At 43.2% G+C, this 26,305-nt stretch overlaps 1 protein-coding gene across 2 annotated transcripts in view; it reads left to right on the top strand.

Annotated features, from left to right (window-relative positions):
* The window catches only part of MMS22L (MMS22 like, DNA repair protein), a 167,255-nt gene that overhangs the window by 33,452 nt on the left and 107,498 nt on the right, over window positions 1-26,305 (top strand). For both annotated transcript variants that reach the window (XM_040428788.1, XM_040428789.1), the window contains 7 exons: window positions 6,340-6,470; window positions 7,141-7,254; window positions 10,592-10,771; window positions 11,480-11,542; window positions 13,069-13,188; window positions 14,103-14,329; window positions 16,564-17,073. In XM_040428788.1, coding sequence (XP_040284722.1) covers window positions 6,340-6,470; window positions 7,141-7,254; window positions 10,592-10,771; window positions 11,480-11,542; window positions 13,069-13,188; window positions 14,103-14,329; window positions 16,564-17,073 — 1,345 coding nt within the window. The remainder of the gene's footprint in view (window positions 1-6,339; window positions 6,471-7,140; window positions 7,255-10,591; window positions 10,772-11,479; window positions 11,543-13,068; window positions 13,189-14,102; window positions 14,330-16,563; window positions 17,074-26,305) is intronic.

Genomic DNA, 26,305 nt, shown 5'->3' with positions numbered 1-26,305 from the left:
AGCACCGCTGATTTATTTATTTGGGGGACCCTGAGCACTTCTGATTTATTTATTTGGGGGACCCTGAGCACCATTGATTTATTTATTTGGGGGTACCCTGAGCACCGCTGATTTATTTATTTGGGCGAGACCTGAAGCCCCGCTGATTTATTTATTTGGGGGAGACCTGAAGCCCCGCTGATTTATTTATTTGGGGGGGACTTGAAGCCCCGCTGATTTATTTATTTGGGGGACCCTGAGCACTTCTGATTTATTTATTTGGGGGACCCTGAGCACCGCTGATTTATTTATTTGGGGGTACCCTGAGCACCGCTGATTTATTTATTTGGGGGTACCCTGAGCACCGCTGATTTATTTATTTGGGGGAGACCTGAAGCACAGCTGATTTATTTATTTGGGGGACCCTGAGCACTTCTGATTTATTTATTTGGGGGGGACTTGAAGCACCACTGATTTATTTATTTGAGGGGTACCCTGAGCACCACAGATTTATTTTTTATTTTGGGGGGGGGGGGGGGGGGGGGGCTACTGTGAGCACCACTGAGTTATTTATTTGACGGGTACTGTGCGCACCACTGATTTATTTTTTAGGGGGTATTTGTTGTTTATTATTTATTTTAAAGTTATTTATTTGGTTTACAAATATTTTGTATTTATGCTAAAGTTCTGTGGTTATGAATGAATACTTGTGTATTTGAATTAACATTTGGTGTATTGGTGTCTGTGCGTGTTTTTGGTGGGTCATCATAACAGTAGCAAAATTAGTTATGACGTAGCAAGGAAAAAAATGTAATGGTTGGGGGTCACCACAACATGAGGAACTGTATTAAGGGGTCACGGCTTTAGAAAGGTTGAGAACCACTGTTCTAGACATTTACTGGTGTGTTTACAAACATGGTGAAGTCAAGAGAATGGTCCAGGAAGACAAGAGAAGGTGATTTCTCTTCACAGGAAGGGCAATGGCTATAAGAAGATTGCAAAGATGTTAAACATTCCAAGAGACACCATAGGAAGCATCATTCGCAAATTTAAGGCAAAGGGCACTGTTGAAACGCTACCTGGTCGTGTCATAAAGAAGATGCTGACTTTGACTGCTGTGCGCTACCTGCAGTGCAAAGTGGAGAAAAGTCCCTGTGTGACTGCTGAGGAACTGAAAAAAGATTTGTCAGATGTGGGTACTGAAGTTTCAGCTCAGACAATAAGGCGCCAACTGCGTAATGAAGGCCTCCATGCCAGAACTTCCAGGCGCACCCCCTTGCTGTCTCCAAAGAATAAGAAGAGTCGACTGCAGTATGCCAAAAGTCATGTGGACAAACCACAAAAGTTTTGGGATAGTGTTCTGTGGACTGATGAAACAAAATTAGAACTGTTTGGGCCCATGGATTAACGCTATGTTTGGAGGAGGAAGAACAAGGCCTATGAAGAAAAGAACACCTTGCCTACTGTGAAGCATGGCGGGGTGTCAATCATGCTTTGGGGCTGTTTTGCTTCTACAGGTACAGGGAAGCTTCAGCGTGTGCAAGGTACCATGAATTCTCTTCAGTACCAGGAGATATTGGATGAAAATGTGATGCAGTCCGTCACAAACCTGAGGCTTGGGAGACGTTGGACCTTTCAACAGGACAATGATCCCAAGCATACCTCCAAGTCCACTAGAGCATGGTTGCAGATTAAAGGCTGGAACATTTTGAAGTGGCCATCGCAGTCACCAGACTTAAATCCGATTGAGAACCTCTGGTGGGACTTAAAGAAAGCAGTTGCAGCGCGCAAGCCTAAGAATATGACTGAACTGGAGGCTTTTGCCCATGAAGAATGGGCGAAGATACCCGTAGATCGCTGCAAGACACTTGTGTCAAGCTATGCTTCACGTTTAAAAGCTGTTATAACTGGAAAAGGATGTTGTACTAAGTACTAAGATTGAAGATTGAATGTCACTTGGGGGTTGAATAAAACTGATAATGATGTGAGCACAGAAAAGACATTTGTGGTTATTTCATTATAAATGTTATGTTATATTTGTCTGACTTACAAGTGCCTCTTTGATTTAATTGTAAACAAGATGACTGAAATGATCAAAATCAATGTCAAACTGGCCAAAACACTCAATTTCAGTGGGGGTTGAATAATTTTGAACACAACTGTAAGATCATGGGAGGTCTGTGTGCCAGAAGCTGATGTAAAAGGGTGAAAAGTCACAAGTTTGAAAATTAGTGTAGAAACTTTAATAAATTCCCTCAATTTTGGTTTCAATATACTATTGTTTATTGTTCAATCCCTTTATGCACCTTGACGTAACTTTACAATGCAGAGTGCATGAGGGTTGTATGGAGCGGGCTCACTTGTTGTTGCTAACTGTGTGATACAGTTGATGCCCGCCTACAGTGACTGGGATTGGAGATAATGGTGAACCCAGTCACTTAACCCCTCTGTCTGTAGCAACTACTGCATCTGAAAGGTTAGCTAGAGGAAGAGGGTGAAATCGCAGGGTTCCAGTCGGCTGCCATAACAGCCTGGGGCCCTGTAAAGGCTCCTATGCTTACCATAGCAAACTGTCTGTTGATGGGGAGTATACTATTGCAATGTATGGTATTAGCGATAGAACAATTGCGTGTTGAAGTCCCCTAGGGGTGCTTTAAGAAAAGGAGTACGGAAAGGACGGATTCAGCACATAACTGAGCCAAACGGAGCCTAAGGACCCTATAAACTATAATGGGGTCCGTTAGGTTTCCGCTGAGAAGATGATTTTGGAGCGGAGACAAAAGTAGTGCATGCAGGACTTTTGTCTCCGCCTTAAAATAATCTTCTGAGCGGAAACCTAACGGACCCCATTATAGTCTATGGGGTCCTTAGGCTCCGTTTGGTTAAGTTACGTGCCTTCTCCGTCCTTTCCATTCTCCTGCTCCTAAACAGTGATGTGAACGAAGCCTAAGGAATTAAAAATTCACATCACCCCTCTTACATATAAAAATAAACAATAAAAAAGTAAACATAATTGTTATTCTCAAAATGTCCCAATTATTACAATAATGGCTCACCCCCTCATGACTGGTGCTCTTGAAGTTCAGAGGGCCATCCTGTCAGAAAGGGGTAATGCGTCTTGTGTGCTCTGTGCTTGCCAAAATACGCTGCAGCAGCAGTATTCCAAACTGCTCATAAGCACCTTTTTCGGCCAGCCCTCTCCTCCTATAAACAAGCGCCCTTAGCTGATACACATAACCGCGACCTCGCCTGTTAATGCACACAGTTCCACACCTGACTGAGGAATAAAGCATCATGGCTGCTGCCAGGGAGGTTAACAGCAAGCGCCCACTGTGATGTCATCATCCATGGATGCTGAGAGGCCCCATTGTGACGCTCTGTGTTTCGCCTGTGGAAATTTTCATGAAGGCACTGTTGGGAAATGTTCTCAACAGCAGAAGCAAGCAAGGAGAAAACCTTGGGGGTCATTTATCAATCTGGTGTAATGTAGAACTGGAATCTACTTAGTAGAATCGACTATAGGCAGGTTCCCAGTCGTATTCACTGTATGGACTTTCAGTGGCAAACGTCCGTACTCAGGTGTGGGGAACTGTCCCCTGTCCACATGCGTCTCACCGCACTTTGTGGTAGTTTGGGAGAGGCATACCGGTATCACGATATACCGCGGTATTAAAAAACGGCGATATCGCTGTTTTCTAATTACCGCTGTATTTTGTGACGTCATCAAATCGATCATGTGCGTCCGCCCGCCTCTGCACCTTGCATAGCGCTGAGTACAAACATTACTTCCTCTCGCTAGTATAACCTCTCCTTGTGGCCTCCACACAGTGTAACGTCTGCTTGTGGCTGACCCCACACAGTGTAACGTCTCCTTGTGGCTGACCCCACACAGTGTAACGTCTCCTTGTGGCTGCCCCCATACAGTATAACGTCTCCTTGTGGCTGCCCCCATACAGTGTAACGTCCCCTTGTGGCTGACCCCACACAGTGTAACGTCTCCTTGTGGCTGCCCCCATACAGTATAACGTCTCCTTGTGGCTGACCCCACACAGTGTAACGTCTCCTTGTGGCTGCCCCCACACAGTGTAACGTCTCCTTGTGGCTGACCCCACACAGTGTAACGTCTCCTTGTGGCTGACCCCACACAGTGTAACGTCTCCTTGTGGCTGACCCCACACAGTATAACGTCTCCTTGTGGCTGACCCCACACAGTGTAACGTCTCCTTGTGGCTGCCCCCACACAGTGTAACGTCTCCTTGTGGCTGACCCCACACAGTGTAACGTCTCCTTGTGGCTGACCCCACACAGTGTAACGTCTCCTTGTGGCTGACCCCACACAGTGTAACGTCTCCTTGTGGCTGCCCCCATACAGTATAACGTCTCCTTGTGGCTGCCCCCATACAGTGTAACGTCCCCTTGTGGCTGACCCCACACAGTGTAACGTCTCCTTGTGGCTGCCCCCATACAGTATAACGTCTCCTTGTGGCTGACCCCACACAGTGTAACGTCTCCTTGTGGCTGCCCCCACACAGTGTAACGTCTCCTTGTGGCTGACCCCACACAGTGTAACGTCTCCTTGTGGCTGACCCCACACAGTGTAACGTCTCCTTGTGGCTGCCCCCATACAGTATAACGTCTCCTTGTGGCTGACCCCACACAGTGTAACGTCTCCTTGTGGCTGCCCCCACACAGTGTAACGTCTCCTTGTGGCTGACCCCACACAGTGTAACGTCTCCTTGTGGCTGACCCCACACAGTGTAACGTCTCCTTGTGGCTGACCCCACACAGTGTAACGTCTCCTTGTGGCTGACCCCACACAGTGTAACGTCTCCTTGTGGCTGACCCCACACAGTGTAACGTCTCCTTGTGGCTGACCCCACACAGTGGGGTCAGCCACAGTATATCGCAATACATTTTTATTATCGTTATCATCTGAATATTTTTGATATCGTCCAACCCCTAATTACCCGCCTCACCTGGCTTTCAAATTGCAGAACTCGTGGTCCGCAGGTGGAACGCACGCGGTCTACGTGCGTTCCACAGTACCGGAAGCGGGCATCACGTGATCATCGGGTTGCCGGAAGTGGGGTGGAAACGAATGCTTGAGCGTCGCCCGCAGCTTAGCAACCAGGCGGCACTCACACATATCGAAACCAACCAGAGCAAAAACCAATAACCCCGCAAAAGAATGAAAAAGCACTCATATAAAATTTATGTAGTTTATTGAGACTCAGAATAAATATACAGTGACACAAAGGCACATGGTAATGGGGGATGGGACACCCCGTGTGTCGGGGCCGTAAACCCCCACCTTCACATATACCATACTAACAAGGAAAACATGCCATAAAACACTGGGTGCTAAACCGCATTATGATGGGTGAGCTGTAAATTCACCCAAAATAACATATAAACATACATTTTGGACAGCTCCTTTGGAAAATGAAAGGTGGAATCTGGTTGCAATAGACAACTAAGCCAGTTCTCCTTTACACCAGTTTGATAAATGACCCCCATTGTCTCTGTGCATGATTGGAGCACTGGACTTGATCCTGATTTTGAATTTATAGACCAGGTAGGGCAGATGCTGTGTTGGTACTGAGCATCCTCAGCGTGTTAATCGGACAGACAAGCGCGTTGTCAATCTCCCTGGTCTAAAAGGACTGGAAGGAGGTCAAGCTAATCTGCACCTGCAATGCAGCGACCAAGAATCACAAAAGGCTCTTGAGACGTCAGCGGGTGCGTAGGGCTCATCTTGAGTGCCATCCCATCAGAAACGGGTATGGCAGATTGCCTGTTCTGCGTTTGCTAAAATACATAGTGCCCGTATTCCAGTCCCCACAAAAGTGCCTTTTTGGGCCATGCCACTCCCTATGAAAAACACGCACCCTCAGTCGACCTGTAGACATGCACTGTTCCACACATGACTGACAAATGAAGCATCATGACTGCTGCCAGGGCCCAGTGTGATGTCATTGTCCATGGATCATGGGTGGCCCCATTGTGACATGCAAAGTGTTCCTTTAGCCCTGACAGTGTTAGACGATGCAGGGACACCCCCCCTCCCCTCAACCTGGTTACCCGCAGTTTCTTCCGAATAATAGAGAAGCGGGACAACGTACAGCCATAAGAATAGATGCTCCTGAATAATTTCATATGGAATAAAATTATTTGCTAAAATAGACATGTCTGGGGAGATGACAGGTCACCTTTAAAAGCCCTTGTCCAATGTTTAGTGGAGGCTGTACACCAACATGGAGCTAAACTGTTTTTACTACAGTGCAGAACAGGCAGACGGAAAAATATATCCTTTGAATTGTTTGTGTGTGTGTTTTTGTTTAATCTTCTTTTATTATATAGGTCAAATTGTTTATGCTCATCAATATATAAATCTGATTGGAGAGAACTTAACAAATGTGAGCCTATTTGAAGAGCTCTGTGAAAACCTCATGTGTGGTCTTATTGCTCTGGCAGCTACTAAGTATTCCAAGGTACTTTATTATGGTCACTTCATGATTTTGATTAGATGGCATGTATTATTAATAATAATATTTACTGTATTTTTTTCAGAGGATGCACAATTGTATGAGGCTGATTTGCTAATCCTGTATAGTTCATAAACTTAGGCTTTCTAGACCTGCACCCGGCTTATCCGTGTTCCATGCTGGATGATGAATTTGGCACAGGTCTAGATATTTTTTGGGTTAGGCCTCATACACATGACCGTGTCTGTATTGCGGTCCGCAAAACACAGATACCTTCCATGTGCAATCTCACTCTCAATTACTAGAAATGACTATTCATGTCCTCAATATGGAAAAGTATAAGACTTGTTCTATGACTTGCAGAACAAACATACAGATGTGCACAGTAAAAATGCAGATTGGACACGGATGCAAAATGATGATTGTGTAGCTATTGATGACCTATCCTCAGGATAGGTCACCAATATCAGCTTGGCAGGGATCTGACACCAGGCACCTCTGCAGATCAGCTGGTTGAAGGGGAGGTGGTGCTCCATGCAAGTGCAGCTTCCAGGTCATTGCACTACGTGTCGTTTCTTGTGGAGCAGCGGTGTAGAGTAACTACAAAGCAGGGGCGGTAAGAAAATTGAACCAAGCTTAAATTTAAAGTGTATAACTTTGCTTGCTTTACCACCAGGTACGCCCCTCTGAAGCTCTGAGTAGTCATATTTACCCTTGTCTATGTATTAAGGAGATGTGGACTTTACTTATTCAACTTCTTGATCATAGAAGCAAAGGATCTTCTTCAGAGGTAAAACTGTACGTGTGTCAGAAGTCATCTTTTCATATTTTAATCCTAATAGGACTGCGCTGCCATGAATTCTACAAGAATTTCTTGAGAAAAAACGGAGTTTTCTATTTGCGGTATATTGTGAACAGCAGCATATATGTTCATAGTGTGTGCCTGGACAAATCTTGGTGAATAGTGTGAGCGAACTTGTGTGTTTGGTCCGTGGGAGCGGAATCCATAACTGAATTGTTAGATAACCCAAACCTTGTACTCCAGACTTGAAGACACAAGTTCGCTCAACACTATTGGTGAAGTCTAGGAACAAGCTCTTGCATTCTACAATGTAAGGGCTTATTCACACGACCGTGCCGTTTTTTTCTGGTCTGCAAATTGCGGATCCGCAAAAAACGGATGCCACCAGTGTGCCTTCTGCAATTTGCGGAACGGAACAGGAGGCCCATTATAGAAATGCCTATTCTTGTCCGCAAAACGGACAAGAATAGGACAGGACTCATGATTTTTGCGGGGCCACGGGACAGAGCAACGGATGCACACAGCACACAGAGTGCTGTCCGCATCTTTTGCGGACCCATTGAAATTAATGGTTCCGAATACGGACCGTATGCGGAACGCAAAATACGTTCGCGTGAACAAGCCTTAAAGCTGAATATTGTAGGGAGCTTAGATTGTGAGCTCCATGGGGGACAGCAAGTAATGATGATGTCTGTACAGAGCTGAGGAATATGTCTGTGCTATATAAGTGAGTACAGAGGTCGCACTACATTTTTTCCGAAAGAGTAAAAATACTCCTCTTACCGTTTTTGAGGAGTATTTTCAGCCGAAGAGGAGTACGAAAGTTGAAGTAATCAATATATATAATACATGGGTCTAAATAACATTAAGAGGCTGCTATTTATGCAGGAAACCATTACCAGTCTACTCTAGAATTGTCTTCTATACATAAATAGCAAATTTAGACATTTTAAAAATTTCTGACTTTTGTGCAATTTAAAAACTCGTGTTTTATCCATCATATATTTAAAATACAACGCAGCCAAAAAGGCAAATTATCAACGCTCTGCATCTCCAGTATTACATTGGCCCAGCACCATGATTACCCCCACAATGTCCAGCTGTGTAGATCCAGTGCCCACATATAAGATGTCCGAGCGGCGCAGAAATCTCTTTGTTGGGATGATGCTGATGGGGCAAAAAAATACAGGATACACAGAGCACTGCATTAACATGATATAGACTGATAGGAGGCAAATACACTCTCTGATTACTGCACCAGCAGGCCCTGGCTAAGCAACTGAGCCAGAGCTTGCACTAGCAGGCCCTTGCACTCAGCCAGAACGTGCTGTTGCAGTGATCAGTTAATCCACAGGCTCTTGCTGAGCACCTGAGCTGGAGCCTACTGGTGCAGTGATCAGTGAGTTCTCTGACTCAGATGCTCAGTGCTCAGACTCACTGATTACTGCACCAGCAGGCTCTGACTGAGCACCTAACACAGGGAGAACACAGGAGAGTTTAGCGTCGTACTCTACATTCCCGGTGTCAAGATTCCTAGAGGTATGATGACCTCTTGTCTTCAGTCACCTCCTCACCTCTGATGTCGGCAGCTGGCTCCGCAGCCACGCTGCACTCTAAGTGATCCCATTACCCCGGTGCAGAGCAAAGATCAGTGCTCTGCTGTCCGTCCACAGCTCCTTATCAGCTTGTCCCCAGACATCTGTTGGCCTCCTCACGGGCTGCTCTTCAGTCTTCACGGATCTTTCCTCGGCCAGCCACTAGTTAGCCTGCACAGTCAAGGACTCTGGAGAAGCAGCGCTCCGAAATTGGCCAATGAGCAGCCTCCGTCCCTAATAACAAGTTCCTTATTTGCTGCCATCCCTACACCTGCCAGTAAGGAGCTTAGCTATTGGATGTTTTGGGTAACGGCAGTATTGCTGTGCTGCCCATGAGATTCACAGCCTGCAGTGCGCTGGTTAACTACATGAAAAGCCTTAATGCGTATTCATGCGCATTAGCCTTTTTTTAAAGCTTAAAATTGCCTGAACAGGCGTCTATGACGCTTGTACAGGCGTTATTACGACATCTGAGTGAGTAAAATAAAGGTCTCGAAAGCACCTTATGTCTCCCACTCCATACATGCGGTGCTCACAGCAGTGCTATGTCTGTACCCTTACACTGCATTGGTAACAGCAGCACTGTCACCTCCAATAGTTAAAGCAGTTCCTAGTCCCCTCCACTGTTGCCACAGCAGCATATTGCCTGTTTCTTGCATTGAAGTCAAACCAGTACATTGTATCACACCTTCCTTACCCCACAGAAATGGAAGCTACATGTTAGTGACCTATTAAGTGCTGCAGCATGTGACCTCCTCGTCTTGTGTTTGCATAGTGGTTTGGGGGGGTGCACAGAACTCTCATTATCTGACATTTGCGATGTGCTCCGTCTGGCCCCAGAAACTGATTGTGGCCACCACTGCAGGGAGATGAGAAGTCAGATGTTTAATACACAGAGAGGCGAGATCTGGTCACCAGGGATGACTTTTTCGTGGTCCTAGAAACCTATATTTTGTCTGGCCCTAGTATAACACAAATAGAAAGTTTTGTCCTTCACAAATAAACTTATAGACCTATTGATAGGTATTACCAGAACTGTTTAACAGAAAAACTGACCATGTATTCCACAGTAAGGCCTTATTCACATAGTCAGTATAGGGCAGTGATGGCGAACCTATGGCACGGGTGCCAGAGGCGGCACTCAGAGCCCTCTCTGTGGGCACCCACACCCTGGAGAAAGTCTATGTTGTACCAATATGCCTTAGACTTTTCCTGCCATTCATCAGTGCAGACATCCTATAAACAGCACAGGCAGCACATTGAATGTTATTATAGCTAAATGATAAAGTACATGGAAGATTTATGATATTGGTGTTCAGGTTAAATTGCCGTGTTGGCACTTTGCGATAAATAAGTGGGTTTTGGGTTGCAGTTTGGGCACTCGGTCTCTAAAAGGTTCACCATCACTGGTATAGGGTATAACCTATACAGTACTTGCACCTGTTCTGTGTTTAGAGCCGCACCTGGTTTTGGCTGACCATCATTACTGGAAAATCACTGATCAAACACGGTCAGTGTGAATCAGGCCTTACTAATTAGAACTCAGCTTATGTTTATTACTTGTCCTTTAGAGAGAGGAAAAAAAATTATAATATGATTGGTTTAGCATTGAGGCCAGTTATTCTGGTAGAGAATATTAAATTGAATATGTAAGCTAGTTTTTGTTTTATTAAATGTGGTTTTGCAGCAGCACATGACTTACCTATGTTTCTTAATTTTTTTTTATATAGAGTTTTTGGACTTTGTTGAATACGTTGTTAAGGCATTTACTTCAGGGATCCAGTGGTACTGGAGCACATCCTATTTGTACTGTGGTGCAATGTAAAGACCCTTTGGGATTTTGCTGGTGGTTAATTTCACACCTGTCACCATTGTATCTACTAGATCGCAGTGGCATTGTAGAAGAGCAGGTGAGTTTCTTGGTTTTCAATAATTACCTGTCTTTTCAAAGTGTAAATACATTTTGGATCACTATGTAAATCCTTGTCTGCTGTTTCAAATGAGTCTGCAATTAGATTTCAGAACAGGACCCTCTGCGATGTTGCTGCACCCACCCATCTGTCCAGTAAGATGCACTCATTGGGTTTACTTGATGCATTCTGTAGTCTAGATTTCGTGAATTATGTGATCTCTTTAATTCCTGCTCAGCGGTTGAAAACTGCAGTGGGTAGGAAAGACAGCACATTGGCACATATGGCACATATGGCACACTTTGGTTCAGCGTCTTCATTTTGTGTTTTGTAGCACCCACTAATAATAGAGAGTATTAGAACGTCGTCATACAAATGCTTTGATTTAAGAGGTCCCTCTTACCGAGTGTCCCTTTTTAAAAAATATTATATTGCTTTGTGGACATTCAGAGAATTTATTTTACTTTGTGTCTTTTTGTGACACTTTTCAGTAACTTACACTTAGAAACGAATGAGTCTGAAAGGTTAGGCTGTTGTCTAAAGGCTGGAGCGACAGTAAGGGCTCAGATTTTGAAGAGGATGACATGATATACTTTCCAGTGTAACCGGAATACCCTTTTAAGCAGCTCAATTGACTGTAAAAAAGTTAGAAGTTTTATTTCTTTTTTATAAAATTGTTATAGCACATTTTTATACATGTTTCAACAGGGTGAAATAACATCAAATTGGAAGTTTGTGGAAGACCTTTTAAAGAAATCTAGTGATATGCAGGTATGCTACTGTCTACTACTTGGCCAAGCTGGGTTTTAAAATTAAGCTCTGCTTGGTTAGCACTTGTGTTGAGCGAAGCAAGCTTTAGAATAATACTGTACGGAGATTCGTCTCCGTACATTATTAGAATGTATGGGCTCCGATGAGCAGAAGTTATTCACAACGTCACGAGTGACTTTCTGGGTAACTAACTTTGGCTCATTTGTCTCCATACAGTATTATTCCGAAGTTTTGAACGAAGTGACTTCGGATGAAGCATCTGAAGCTCGCTTTGCTCAACACTAATAATTACATCCACACTTCATCTAGAGTCCGGACACATCCAGAATGAAGGTACGGTACATACACCACTAATTGAGTTAACATCATCTGACAACGACACATCAGCTGGGGAGTCTGTCTCAGCTAAAGCAGTCAGACTCGATTGGAAAAACATCAATTCTTCTACACAGAGATGTCTGTCATAGGTGAACTCCAACTGCTTTCGGAGAGAGTCCCAACTTTACACTAGCTCAATAAAGAGCTTCACCCCTTATTGGAATGTAGCCAGCGTATGCAATCCATATTAGTCACTGTATATCTTTATCTGTTATTATTTCTGACCCGAGAGTGGTCAGAGATCCGCAATAAATCTGAATCCCAAGATAACCTTGATAGACAATAGTTAACTCTTGCACACACACTTCCAAAAAAGTCCTTGTTCATTAGGAGGACCTCAAATAAGTGGGACGATACCTTGTACACATTTGTCCATTTTATCTGAGAGACTAAACAAAGAGAAAGTCTTCCACAAATATTCCAGACCAGTTTCTTTGTTAATGCAATCAGACAGAAATGGAAAACGTCTCAAACAAACATGTCAGACAAATATCATGGACACAGTTTAACTACTGAAGTACAAACATTGCCAAACAGTCTTCAATTAATTCATAGGTGAGGATAGTTTAATCAGACACACTGAATTCCAAATGATCAGATACTCCATATTCACACTTCACCATTGGACAGAGTCTGTGCTTGATATTGCAGCTCAAGCCTCATTCACTGTACTGTGCCCAGGCCATGTGACCATGTCACCAGAGCACTGCAGCCTCTTAAAACGGCTGATCAGCAGGGGTCCCAGGTGGCGGATCGCCATTGATCAGATACCGATTGCCTATTCTGAGGATAGGCCATCAGTATTAAACACTCGGACATCCCTTTTAAAAGCTTTTAAATTTTTCATCAAGTTGTAATACTAATATAATTTTAGTGTGGGGAACAAGAGATATCACAGCCGGCACTGCCACATGTGTCTATACGATCACTAAAATAACCATATGCACTGGCAGTCAAAAAACTTCTCGTGGTGCTCTGTCGGTAAATGTGGTCCTTGTAATAATGTGTACTGGATAGAAAGAAAGCACCACGGCACTCACCATTAATCTTGAATTGCAGTTGCAGTTTATTTCATTGTTGCAAAAAAGTGGTGGACACGGACGATACACAGGTGCATCCACTAATATAATTTTACTTACACTTTAAAGAATGGAATCCTAGAAGACCAACTTCGGATGCATCTACAGTGCTGTTTGTCTTTATGTGACATCTGGGAACCAAATCTAACAGTAGCCACCATCCTTTGGGAGTATTACAGTAAAAATTTGGTGAGAAGTATTAAATGAATATTCTATAAAAATTTAACAAATGCATGAACTATATTGGCTGTGACTGTATGGCTTTTTCAGTGTTTTGCAGGCTGTTTTTAACTGATCCGTTTTTCCGTTTTTTGTTTCAGTAGTGTTTCTGATTCTGTTCCAATTTTCCGTATGGCATATACAATATACTGTAATTTCATAGAAAAATTTGGGCTGGGCATAAAATTTTCAATAGATCCGCCAAAACGAACATACGGAGTACATTCCTTATGTGTTCTGTTTTTTTAGCGGACCCATTGACTTGAATGGAGCCACGGAACGTGATTTGCGGGCAATAATAGCACATGTTCTATCTTTCAACGGAACGGGAATACGGAAACGGAATGCATACGGAGTACATTCAGTTTTTTTTGCGGAACCATTGAAATAAATGGTTCCGTATACGGAACGCAAAAGACATCCGCGACTCCCTTAGTCTGTAGAGCTCTCCTATGGAAAGCAAACTGACCATGGGGGTCATAAACACTTATTTAAGCCACATTGTAATGATTGTTAGTAATATCAGAGCAGAGATAAGGAGCCCTTCAGCTCCCCAACTGACGAAAAAGAGAGAAAATCCAGAGGTTGCTACTACAGCATCTTAGCTATGTACACAAAAAAGATTCCATATTTTTTAATAAAAAACAATTGAAAAAAATATTTTTTTTAGCTGAAAATAAGTACAAAACAATAATAAAAAAAAATTCCCTAAAGGTGTACATAGCCTTTAACTTTTTCTACACGATAAATGTAATTTACTTAAGTGAGACAACCCTCTAATTTAGTGTAACATGTAGGGCACCTGAAACTGATATTTTTCTGTCCTTTTTCTTATTTTTGTTTCATAATTACTATTATCTGTCTTTCCTCTTTTTGAATTTTAGAACAGTTTGTTTAATATATCATGGCTTGGATTAAAATCACTGGCTAGTGTCAGTAAAACTCCTTTTTCCATGCTGGAGGTCGTGAAAAGCTGTTGTGCTGATGAACAGAGTTCTGATTTGTACAAGTCTGATAACAGCTACCTTATTTTCTTACGGATCATGGCCCGCCTAATGAAAAAGGCTAAAAATAATGTCGGTGCACATCCCTGGAAGCAAATTAAAGGAAGGTGTGTGTATATATATATTTTTTTCAATCCTTTTGAGTATCTGCCTGGTTGGTAACACTGCTCCTTATAATGTTTGTTAGTAAATTTTAATCACCTCCTGGCTTTCATGTATAAAGAACACCAGTTTACAGTGCATATCTGTTCCCTAATACTGTATATAGAAATGCTGTATTTAGTGTGACTACTATCACTTTTCTGGGCTTATTTTCACAGAAATATTAGAAGTTTTCCTTTATTACACTACTCAATTCAGTACTGAAATATGGATGGGTAAACTGGTTAGCTATGTTAAAGGGTTTCTGACACCAGAATTAACCCTATTACACTTAGGGTCTGCTGACATTAGCACATGCTAACTCTCCTAATATCATGCTTATGGGTGCCCCGTTACTGTACAATTTTAACTTTGATATGCTAATTAGCATCTAGTAGCAGGGGGGGCGTTGTTCCTGCTCCTAGAGGCTCCGTTCAAGTGACGCCCTGCCATCCTTGATTGACAGGGCCAGCGTTGGTCTTCTCCCGCCGGCCCTGTGTGCTGGATAAATCTCGCGCCTGCGCAGTCCCAGCACACAGGGCCGGCAGGAGGAGACTAACGCTGCCTGGCCCTGTCAATCAAGGAAGGCAGGGCGTGTCTTGAGGTGAGCGAACGGGGTATTGATCGTTGGGGTCCCAGCGGTCAGACCGCTGCCAATCAGCCTTTTATTAAAAAGTTGCAAAAAATATATAAAAGTACCATTTCTAGGTTTACAGATGAGCCAAATTTACAAAAAAATGTGTGCTGTTTGATAAACGTGGCACAAAGTACTCCAGCGCAGACCCAAGTAAATCTAAGTTCATATTAGGGCCGAAACGATTACTCGATGGAATCGAGTAATTAGACACAAAAAAAATCATTGAGGATTCGTTTGTGTCATGTGACCACGGAGCGGGAGTGAAGCGATTGCTATTACTCACCGCTCCGTGGTCATCCGCCGGCCCGTACCGCGCTGCACTGGATCCTGACAGATCATGAGGTCATAGTGCACGTAAATGCGCACTATGACCCGACGCTGTCTGACGTCAGGACGACAGTGCATCGAGCGGAGTAGAAGATGGAGGAGCTGTGGAGCCGCACCCCTTCAAGAAAGGTAAGTATTTTATTTCGCTGCTGCTTGGGGACATGGCACTGAAGGGGGACAACCTGGTGGCACTGGGGGAGGGGGACATGGCAATGGATGGCATGGAGGGGCAGATGGGAGTGGGGGACATGGTGGATGGCATGGAGGCACTGGGGGAGGGGGACAAATGGCAATGGATGGCATGGAGGCACTGGGGTAGGGGGACATGGCAATGGATGGCATGGAGGGGCTGATCTGATGGCAGTGGGGGACATGGCATGGAGGGGCTGATCTGATGGCACTGGGGGAGTGGGGAACATGGCATGGAGGGGCTGATCTGATGGCAATGGGGGACATCACATGGCAATGGAGGCAGTGGGGGACATGGCAATGGATGGCATGGAGGGGTTGATGGCACTGGGGGAGTGGAGCTGAAGGCACTGGGGGAACGGAGCTGATGGAACGGGGTGGGGAAGCTGATGGCACTGGTGGATGATGGAGCTGATGGCACTGGGAGAACTGATGCACTTGGGCTGATCGCACAGGGGGCAACGAAGGGTGTTGGGAACTGATGGCAGGGGGTCTGAGTTTTTGTAAAGGAAAACAGTCCATTATTTATTTTTTTCTTATTAGAGTAGTCGATTAATCGTAAAAATAATCGATAGAATACTCGATTTCTCAAATAATCGTTTACTGCAGCCCTAGTTCATATCTTTCCCCTATGATAAATTGCCCCCAGCACATGAAAAGTCGTAAAAAGGGGTTATCCCATGATTGATGTAAAAAACTAAATTCAGACATCATATAGTACATGACAATCTCTTTCTAACAAAACTAGAACCATCCTATCGTATACATATCTATTCTGTTGCAGTTGAAGGATGAAACAGAGGATGTGCGGTCTTCTCAGTGAGCCGGACAAATAAGAAATAGAACAAACAGCAGGTGGCGCTATACAGATAAATTTTATTGAATAACTCAGTGGATATGCAAAATTTTTAATCGCATGCAATTACAAAAGTGTTCAGATCCAGGTGCTGGTTTGAAAACTGTAGAATATTTGTCATGGGACAACCCCTTTTAAGTATATTTTACTTAAAATTCACAAAACTAAATTCATTTCACACCTTATTACAGAATCTACTCCAAATTCCACCAAAGGAAGATGCAGGAGCTCACAGAAGTTGGATTGCAGAACTTTTTCACGCTTTTTCTGTTGCTGGCTACTTTAGCAGAGACAGAAGATGTTACATGCCGTGTATTGGACCTCTTAAAGTTTCTAGTTCCTTCCAGTCTTAGTTCTGCTCAGCAGGCTCTAGTATGGAGAGGTAACTTTGCATTCATACTTATCTATGTGGAGAAAAACATGGATATAAGTGTTTTGGCTGAAAAACTCTCCCACAGTTTTCATGAAACTGCCAAAGAGTTCTTAGTTTCTAAAGGAGACTATGGCCAGAAACATACACATTGGACCCTGCTTTCTACATATATTGATGGTGTCCAAGAGGTTTTTGAAACCAGCTGCCTTCTACAACTTTCGGAAGAAAAATTGCTGACTGATGGTTTCAGTATGTTACTGCCGGCATGTCGGGAGTCAGAGTTAAGTGCTGTTCTTCATTTTCTACAAACTGCCATTGCTAGACTAAGGTAAGTCTTATATGTACAGCTTTTACTGCACAAGTTCTGACTCGAATGTAGGTTCAGCTTACATGTGTGTCTACCATGTTGCAGCATTCTACATAATCTTTGTTATCAAGGTATTACAAGTTGCATACTGCCCACTGCTTTTTTTAAAATAAATTGGCATAGTATCAAGACTGGACCAATCAAGTTCAGCCTTTCATTTTAAAAGGGGCCTCTGAAAATTATTTAATACAATCTTGTGTTCACACCACTCTAACACAGTAGAGACTGCTTGGTTGATTTGGCGCTGATCTAATTACAGAATCAGCAAGTTCTCTCTTAAGACACTTCTTGAAATTCCCCATTTTGGCAAGATGTTTTCCACAATCCCCTGTTTTTAGTTTGCTCCCAAAGCATGATTGACCTAATACAAGAATCATGCTCACGTGTTCCCTGTTGCTCTGGTCCTGCACCCTGGCCATACTCAGTGATTTTCCAGTCCCATGCTTGGTTACTTCCGTCCCTGCTGGGAGCGGAGTCTCATGTACTGCTGCAGCCAATGACTGACCTCAGCAGTGACATGTTTTCAAGTGGCATGTCATTTCTGGGTCATGTGCTGCTTCGAGACATGTCACCACTGAGGTAAGTCATTGGCTGAAGCAGCACATATGACCCTGTCTGCAGCCCAAGCCTGGGACTGAAAGATCACTGAATATGACCAGGATGCAGAGCCAGAGCAACAGGGACAATATGAGTGTGATTCTTGTTTTAGGACAAACACGTTATGGGGTGTGAATTAAAAACTAAGGGGACCCTAGAAAAGTTAATATGGCCATCTCTCTATTTTTATTCAGCAGGGAGGAAGTAAAGGGATGCAGTAAATCAAATATCTTCCTACAATGCCCCCAATTGAAATGAATGGCATTTACAGCCTGCAAGTAAATGAAGCTATTAAATATATGGTGTATAAGAAGTTACAGCCAGCTCACCTCTGTGTCCTGCATGGTGGTGCACGGGGCGGACTCAAGCTAGTCCTGGTTGAAGGTAGAAGAAATGAAAAAATGCTCCAGCACCGCAATGGATGAAGTGAAATCCCGGTCTTTATTGACACCAATATTCAGGCATGTACAGCAGTCATATAACTGGCACCCTCCGGTTCCCAAGATCCAAGATCTACGCGTTTCGAACACGACTGTTCGAAACGCGTAGATCTTGGATCTTGGGAACCGGAGGGTGCCAGTTATGACTGCTGTACATGCCTGAATATTGGTGTCAATAAAGACCGGGATTTCACTTCATCCATTGCGGTGCTGGAGCATTTTTTCATTTCTTCTATATTAAATATATGCCTCTAAAGTTCACCAGCATAATATAGTGCATTCGTATGTTGGTATCTCTAGTATACAATTATACCTATATACAGTAAATTTCTCCAAAAGACTAGACCAACACCTTATCAAGACCAGATTTTTTTGTGACAGATTTCCAGTTCCCCTATATCTTAAGTATGTTGGCATCCTCTTTAATACGTCTGCCGCTCTAGAAGACCATTTTTACAGAATTTTTGGTGGTCATCTTAAAGTGGTTTCGCAGTACCTCTCTGGCGTATGCTTCAGTGCATATGCAAACTGGAAAATTATGCACAGAAAACTAAGGTTAATTTTAAAGCAGAGACCCCCCCCCCCTTCCTTGAATAAAAAAAATAAAAAATCTATTAACCCTTTTGCTACCAGTGCTCGCACGTGAAGTGGGCGTCATGGCCGGCAAGTCTTTGCTGTTTCAAACAGCAGAGACCTGCGGCTAATTACCGTGACCGGCAATAATGCAGATCGCGGTAATTAAAGGCTTTAGATGCCGTGATCAAGTGAGAGCACTGCATCTAAATGCGAAAAAACCCGGAAGCTAGTTGCGCTGAACAGTAGTGTTCATGCTGCAGTTCTTATTTTGGCCACCAGATGACAGGAGAAATGAGCAAAATTCAATCCAAATCCCTGATAGTATATAAAGAAAAATAAAAAAAAACATAATTCATAGGCTCATATATGAGCTTCAAAATCATAAAAAAAAAAAAGTGCGGTGTGTATATGTATGTATATGTGTGTATATGTGTATGTATATATATATATATATATATATATATATATATTATAAACTTTTAAATCACCCTCCTTTCCGTACAATTGAAAAATAAATACCTAAATAATAAATATAAAAATCATGGGTATAACCGCGACCGAAAACCTCCATACTATTAAAATGTTTTAAAAAATTTCCAATACGGCAAATGGCGTAACAGAAAAAAGGGTCAAAATGGCGATTTGCCATTTTTTCATTGCTTCTCTTACCCCAAAAAAGTAATAAAATGTGATCAAAAAGTCACGCCCACTCAATGGCTCAAGGAAAATAGGGAAGAAAAATGAAAACCTCCGGTAGTGAAAGGGTTAAGGCCAGTATATTGCCAGATAAGTATGCTCTATGCTGTTGTTTAGGAGCTATCAATCGTAGAATATTGCAGCATAGATCTTCTTTTGTATTGCAGCTGTGAAACTGTAATCTCACAATGCAGCACTATTAGAACTGCCCGCAAAAGTACTGAAAATTTCAGCCGAAAATTCCACTAGTTTTATGTTTTGTTTTTTTCTCAAGGTGACAAAGTGTGTGATTTAAAAGTAATGAACGTGTTGTCAAAGAACATTAATGTGTACGCCTCCTATATACTTTGGCGTTTTGTATGAATGTGTACAGAACAGATGACAGACTTTTATATGTGTAAAGTTTAACCTATGATATTCTCCTTTAGAAATGACAGGGGTTTCTAATTTCTTTTGGAATATTCCCTGTGTTTTCTGTATGTCAGATGCAAGGCTTATTTAAAATGAAAAGAAAGCTGGAGCAATTTTCTTTATTCCATTTCAGTCTCCTAAGGCCTATTTCCCCTGGTGAGCAGATAGCAGTAGGGGGTTTAAGGGAATTCAGCTCTCTGCAAATTAATGTCTCACATCATGAAAATTCAGGAGCATTTTTTTTTTTTTGTATCTTGAAAAGTAATACAGAGAATGTGAGTATTATTTCTTGCCAGCGGGTAGAAGATGAATGATTTTGTCACAGTTTTACTGCTTGATGAGCAGTGTCCTGAGGGTCAGGCTTAACTCTGTGTCACTATGCTGCTCATTACTCTTGAGCTAAATAAGGGCTGATTGGATCTAAATTGCCTAGCACATGGGCCACAGATGAGCTCAGTGAGCAGGGGATGACCTGCTATTCAGGTGGGGAGTCACCCTGGTGTGCAAATGCTGCATTAGAGCACCGTGGGAGAATGAGAGGCTGCCAGCAAAAGAAATCGAAATGTAAAAACTCTTTGAAGCTGAGATGGAAGAATTTTGAAGTGTAGGAAGTGACAGGTTGATGGTACTTACCAGCTTTGGCTGGATTAGAGAACAGTGTCATCTTGCTTTTATAATGACAGGAGTCTAAAGCTGTCTGCTAACTACTTGGCGGTGCAGAGGAGCCGTTGACACGGTCTCCTCTGCTGCTTCGTGTGATAGAGAGGTGCTTCAGGATGTTTAAGCCTTCTTAATAAAATACCGCTGTGCAATGAAGGCAATTAGCCCCCTAGCCGAAATAATTAGGTATATGTATTTAGTGATATATATATATATTTTTTTTTGGGCTTTGGAAAGTGTACGGTGGTTACAAACCATTTTCTGGTTTCGTTGGTACAGCCTGGTAAAGGAGGTGAGGAATACAGCCATATACGTTACACCCTGGTAAAGATAGTTAGGAATACTGCAGTATACAGTACAGACTGGTAAAGATAGTGAGGAATACTGCAGTATACAGTACAGACTGGTAAAGATAGTGAGGAATACTGCAGTATACAGTACAGACTGGTAAAGATAGTGAGGAATACTGCAGTATACAGTACAGACTGGTAAAGATAGTGAGGAATACTGCAGTATACAGTACAGACTGGTAAAGATAGTGAGGAATACTGCAGTATACAGTACAGACTGGTAAAGGTAGTGAGGAATACTGCAGTATACAGTACAGACTGGTAAAGGTAATGGGGAATACTGCAGTATACAGTACAGACTGGTAAAGGTAGTGAGGAATACTGCAGTATACAGTACAGACTGGTAAAGGTAATGGGGAATACTTCAGTATATGGTACAGACTGGTAAAGGTAATGGGGAATACTGCAGTATACAGTACAGACTGGTAAAGGTAATGGGGAATACTGCAGTATACAGTACAGACTGGTAAAGGTAGTGAGGAATACTGCAGTATACAGTACAGACTGGTAAAGGTAGTGAGGAATACTGCAGTATACAGTACAGACTGGTAAAGGTAGTGAGGAATACTGCAGTATACAGTACAGACTGGTAAAGGTAGTGAGGAATACTGCAGTATACAGTACAGACTGGTAAAGGTAGTGAGGAATACTGCAGTATACAGTACAGACTGGTAAAGGTAGTGAGGAATACTGCAGTATACAGTACAGACTGGTAAAGGTAATGGGGAATACTGCAGTATACAGTACAGACTGGTAAAGATAGTGAGGAATACTGCAGTATACAGTACAGACTGGTAAAGATAGTGAGGAATACTGCAGTATACAGTACAGACTGGTAAAGATAGTGAGGAATACTGCAGTATACAGTACAGACTGGTAAAGATAGTGAGGAATACTGCAGTATACAGTACAGACTGGTAAAGATAGTGAGGAATACTGCAGTATACAGTACAGACTGGTAAAGGTAGTGAGGAATACTGCAGTATATGGTACAGACTGGTAAAGGTAGTATGGAATACTGCAGTATACAGTACAGACTGGTAAAGGTAGTATGGAATACTGCAGTATACGGTACAGACTGGTAAAGGTAGTGAGGAATACTGCAGTATACAGTACAGACTGGTAAAGGTAATGGGGAATACTTCAGTATACGGTACAGACTGGTAAAGGTAATGGGGAATACTGCAGTATACGGGTACAGACTGGTAAAGGTAATGGGGAATACTGCAGTATACGGTACAGACTGGTAAAGGTAATGGGGAATACTGCAGTATATGGTACAGACTGGTAAAGGTAGTGAGGAATACTGCAGTATATGGTACAGACTGGTAAAGGTAGTATGGAATACTGCAGTATATGGTACAGACTGGTAAAGGTAGTATGGAATACTGCAGTATACGGTACAGACTGGTAAAGGTAGTGAGGAATACTGCAGTATACAGTACAGACTGGTAAAGGTAATGGGGAATACTTCAGTATATGGTACAGACTGGTAAAGGTAATGGGGAATACTTCAGTATATGGTACAGACTGGTAAAGGTAGTATGGAATACTGCAGTATACAGTACAGACTGGTAAAGGTAGTATGGAATACTTCAGTATATGGTACAGACTGGTAAAGGTAGTATGGAATACTGCAGTATATGGTACAGACTGGTAAAGGTAGTATGGAATACACCTGTCCGGGGCAGACTGGGAACGTAATGTGGCCCTAGAAACCTGAGTGTCCCATGTTATAGGTGAGTGCAAATTGCCAAAAGGTGGCGCAACACAAGTAGGTAGGACCAGCGATAATGTAGTGCAGCACAAAATCCGGGCCTGCAGAGCCAAATACTGGAATGCAGCACAAAGTACCACCACCTGCAGTATTCAAGTGTATCGCTGTCCTGAGGATGGTGATGCAGTTGAATTCAGGAGGGTACATACGGCCCCTGTCAAGGTGCCTATAAACCTGATGCTCCTACATTATTTAAAGAGGACCTTTCATGGGTCCAGACATTATGAAATAACCAGCAGGTTATGTAGGGCATAGTGCAGGGATGTAATATTGCTTACTAGTTTGTCTGGAGCGCTGCTCCGTTTATCCACTGTGGCCCCCGTTCATCCACTGTGGCCCCCGTTCACTTTTCCCGCCTCGTATGCTGATTCTAGCATCGGTACAGGGAGTAGGAGACTGTCCTGTTTCTCAATGGGCGTCTCCTTCTCCCTGGCTGTAGCACAATCTCCAATCGCAGCAGAGAGCGTCACAGCTAGGGAGAAGGTGACTTTTTTTTATTTATTTTTTTTTACTCCCTAGCTGTGACGCTCTCCGCTGCAATTGGACAGCGCTACAGCCAGGGAGAAGGAGACGCCCATTGAGAAACAGGGCAGTCTCCTCCTCCCTGTACCAATGTTATGGGAAAAGTGAATGGGGGGCGCAGCGGGCGAATGGAGCGGCGCCCAGACAAACTAGTAAGCGATATTACATCCCTGCACTATGCCCTACATAACCTGCTAGTTATTTCATATTGCCTGCACCCATGAAAGGTCCTCTTTAATGTTGAGAACATCAGATCATTATGCACTTGGCCAGCGGCCATGAGAAGGGCTCAGGCGGGACACTATACTCAACAAATAAGCAGGATAATTATTTCCACCAGACGAATCTGCGGCAGAAATCCAAAGCTGACCCAGTCAATGGTGCTAATCTGCAAGCAGACACTCACTGCAGTTTCTGGTGATGTCCATGCAGGAGCTGCACAAAGAAAGGACATGTCCTTTCCTGAAGTGATCTGCAAATAACCTGTGTCAGTATGGATGTCTGTGCACTCTCCCATTGGCAACAGTGGGAGGTGGTTTAGAGAGAACCTGTCACCATGATATTTCAGTGCAATCTGCCGGAAACATGTTATAGACCAGGAGAAGCTGAGCAGATTGACATATAGTTTTATGGGAAAAGATTCAGTAAAACTTGTCATTTTATTCTTTTAGATCTTTGCTCTTTGTAGGCTTAGGAGTCATGTGGGAGGTACTGTCAGTAGATGGAACCGAAACCGAGTTCAGTAATAGGTTTTTAACAGTAGAAATTAATTTCTGAAGTTACTACCCGAAGTCCCACGAGACTTCGCAAAGTAATAACTTCTGCACATAGGAGCCAATACATTCTAATACTGTAAGGAGCGCTCACTCCGTACAGTATTCTAACGACGTTTTATGTGAATCGACTTCGGATGTTTCATCCGAAGTTGATTCACTTATCCCTAGTGTGTACAACTATTTGATCACTTTTTATAAAATTTTTGTTTGAGGAGAAGCGACAAAAAAAAAAAAGGCAAATCTGCCATTTTGACCCCTTTTTTTTTTTTTTTTTATTGCGCTGTTTTCCATATTGGAATAATACTTTTATATCATGATAGTACAGGCGTTTTCGCTTGCGGCAAAACCCATGATATGTGTTTTTTTTTTTTTATTTTACATTTCTTTTATTCTCATTTTGGGGAAAGGGGCGATTTTGAAAAAAAAAAAATATTTTATATATATATATATATATATATATATATATATATATATATATTAGGGCTGCACGATATGGGAATTTTGTGCGATTGCGATTAGGGCCCTAAAAATTGCAATAACGATATGCGATGCAATATTTTAAAGGAATTGTGCTAGAGGTCTATTTGCTTGGATTTTCCCATTATGAGCCGCTGACGCGGCTGGGTATGACATAGTTATGGGGGATCACACAAAAATGTAAGGTAGGACAGCACCACTTACTTGAATACACTCAAGCGACTTTGCGGCGGTGCTCGTGGCGTCAGGTCTTGGCCTCAGAGACCCCCAATGTACCAGCAAAAAATGAAGAAGGTCACGGCACTCCAGAAGCAGATTCAATGTGTTATAATACACCAAGTATTCAGCAGCATGCTGCTGAATACTTGGTGTATTAAAACACATTGAATCTGCTTCTGGAGTGCCGTGACCTTCTTCATTTTTTGATAGTTATGGGGGATCTACGGATGGCACTGTTATGGGGGATCTGCGGATGACGCTGGGATCTGCGGATGACGCTGTGTTGTGGGGGATCTGCGGATGACGCTGTGTTGTGGGGGATCTGCGGATGACGCTGTGTTGGGGGGGATCTGCGGATGACGCTGTGTTGGGGGGGATCTGCGGATGACGCTGTGTTGGGGGGGATCTGCGGATGACGCTGTGTTGGGGGGGATCTGTGGATGACGCTGTGTTGGGGGGGATCTGTGGATGACGCTGTGTTGGGGGGGATCTGTGGATGACGCTGTGTTGGGGGGGATCTGTGGATGACGCTGTGTTGGGGGGGATCTGTGGATGACGCTGTGTTGTGGGGGATCTGTGGATGACGCTGTCTTGTGGGGGATCTGTGGAGGACGCTGTTATGTGGGGGATCTGTGGAGGACAGTGTTATGGGGGATCTGTGGAGGACACTTATGGGGGACCTGTGGATGGCACTGTTATAGGGGATGTGTGCTATGACACATAGGGCCATGAGGGGGGCCAGCATAAGACATATAGCATCTTATGCTGGTCCCCCTCATGGCCCTATGTGTCCCCTCATGTGTCCTAAACTGCGCACATAACTGGCTTTGTGTGTAAAGTATTTTACTAGTGTGTGAAACAATCTCTCTCCTATTGATAACAGGTCCAGCCTCTGTTACTCACTGTCACTATGAATGCACTGCAGCGAGCTGGCCGGCCGGCGCATGACTGACGTCACTTAGTAACGCTCCTCCCACTTCAGGAAGCAGGAGCGTTACTAGGCCGGCCGGCCCGCTCGCTGCAGTGCATTGCATTCATCATGAAAGTGAGTACAGAGGTTGGCCATGTTATCAAAAGGAGAGAGATTGTTTCACACACTAGTAAAATACTTTACACGCAAAGCCAGTTATGTGCGCGGGGCCCCTTCATATATAATCGCGGCATTTTCGGGTCGGCCAAATCGCCATACCGCATTTGCTGATTATCGCGATTCGATTATTTTTTCGATTTATCGTGCAGCCCTAATATATATATATATATATATATATATATATATATAATTGTCAATCACCCTGTTAATTGACTCACTAAGCATTGTGGGTATAAATGTAGATGTTGTGACACCAATTGTTATGCTTGAGAAAGACTGCAATGAGCAGTTGAAACGTTGCACAGGGGAAATAAAGCGGGTCGTTTTTCACCTTATCCTGGAGTGCTGCCTCTTCTTTGAGAGATATATATATTATAATAATTTCTGTCTGTCTGAATGTTCTTTATGCCCGACCAAACGACTGGACCGATCTTCACTAAATTTTGCACACCGGTACATCAGGTGTCCGGGAAGGTTTTAGACTGGGTCTCGGCTCTCTAGGATATACCGTCCTGAGATATTCCCAAAAAATTACTCGCATTAGCCAATACAAGCCTGCAAGTCTTTCTCTTCATATCCCAACTGCCATAAACACAGTTTTA

The sequence above is a fragment of the Bufo bufo genome, chromosome 4, assembly GCF_905171765.1.
Source record: "Bufo bufo chromosome 4, aBufBuf1.1, whole genome shotgun sequence".
Taxonomy (NCBI): Eukaryota; Metazoa; Chordata; class Amphibia; order Anura; family Bufonidae; genus Bufo; species Bufo bufo.
This window is presented reverse-complemented; position numbering and strand designations above follow the sequence as displayed.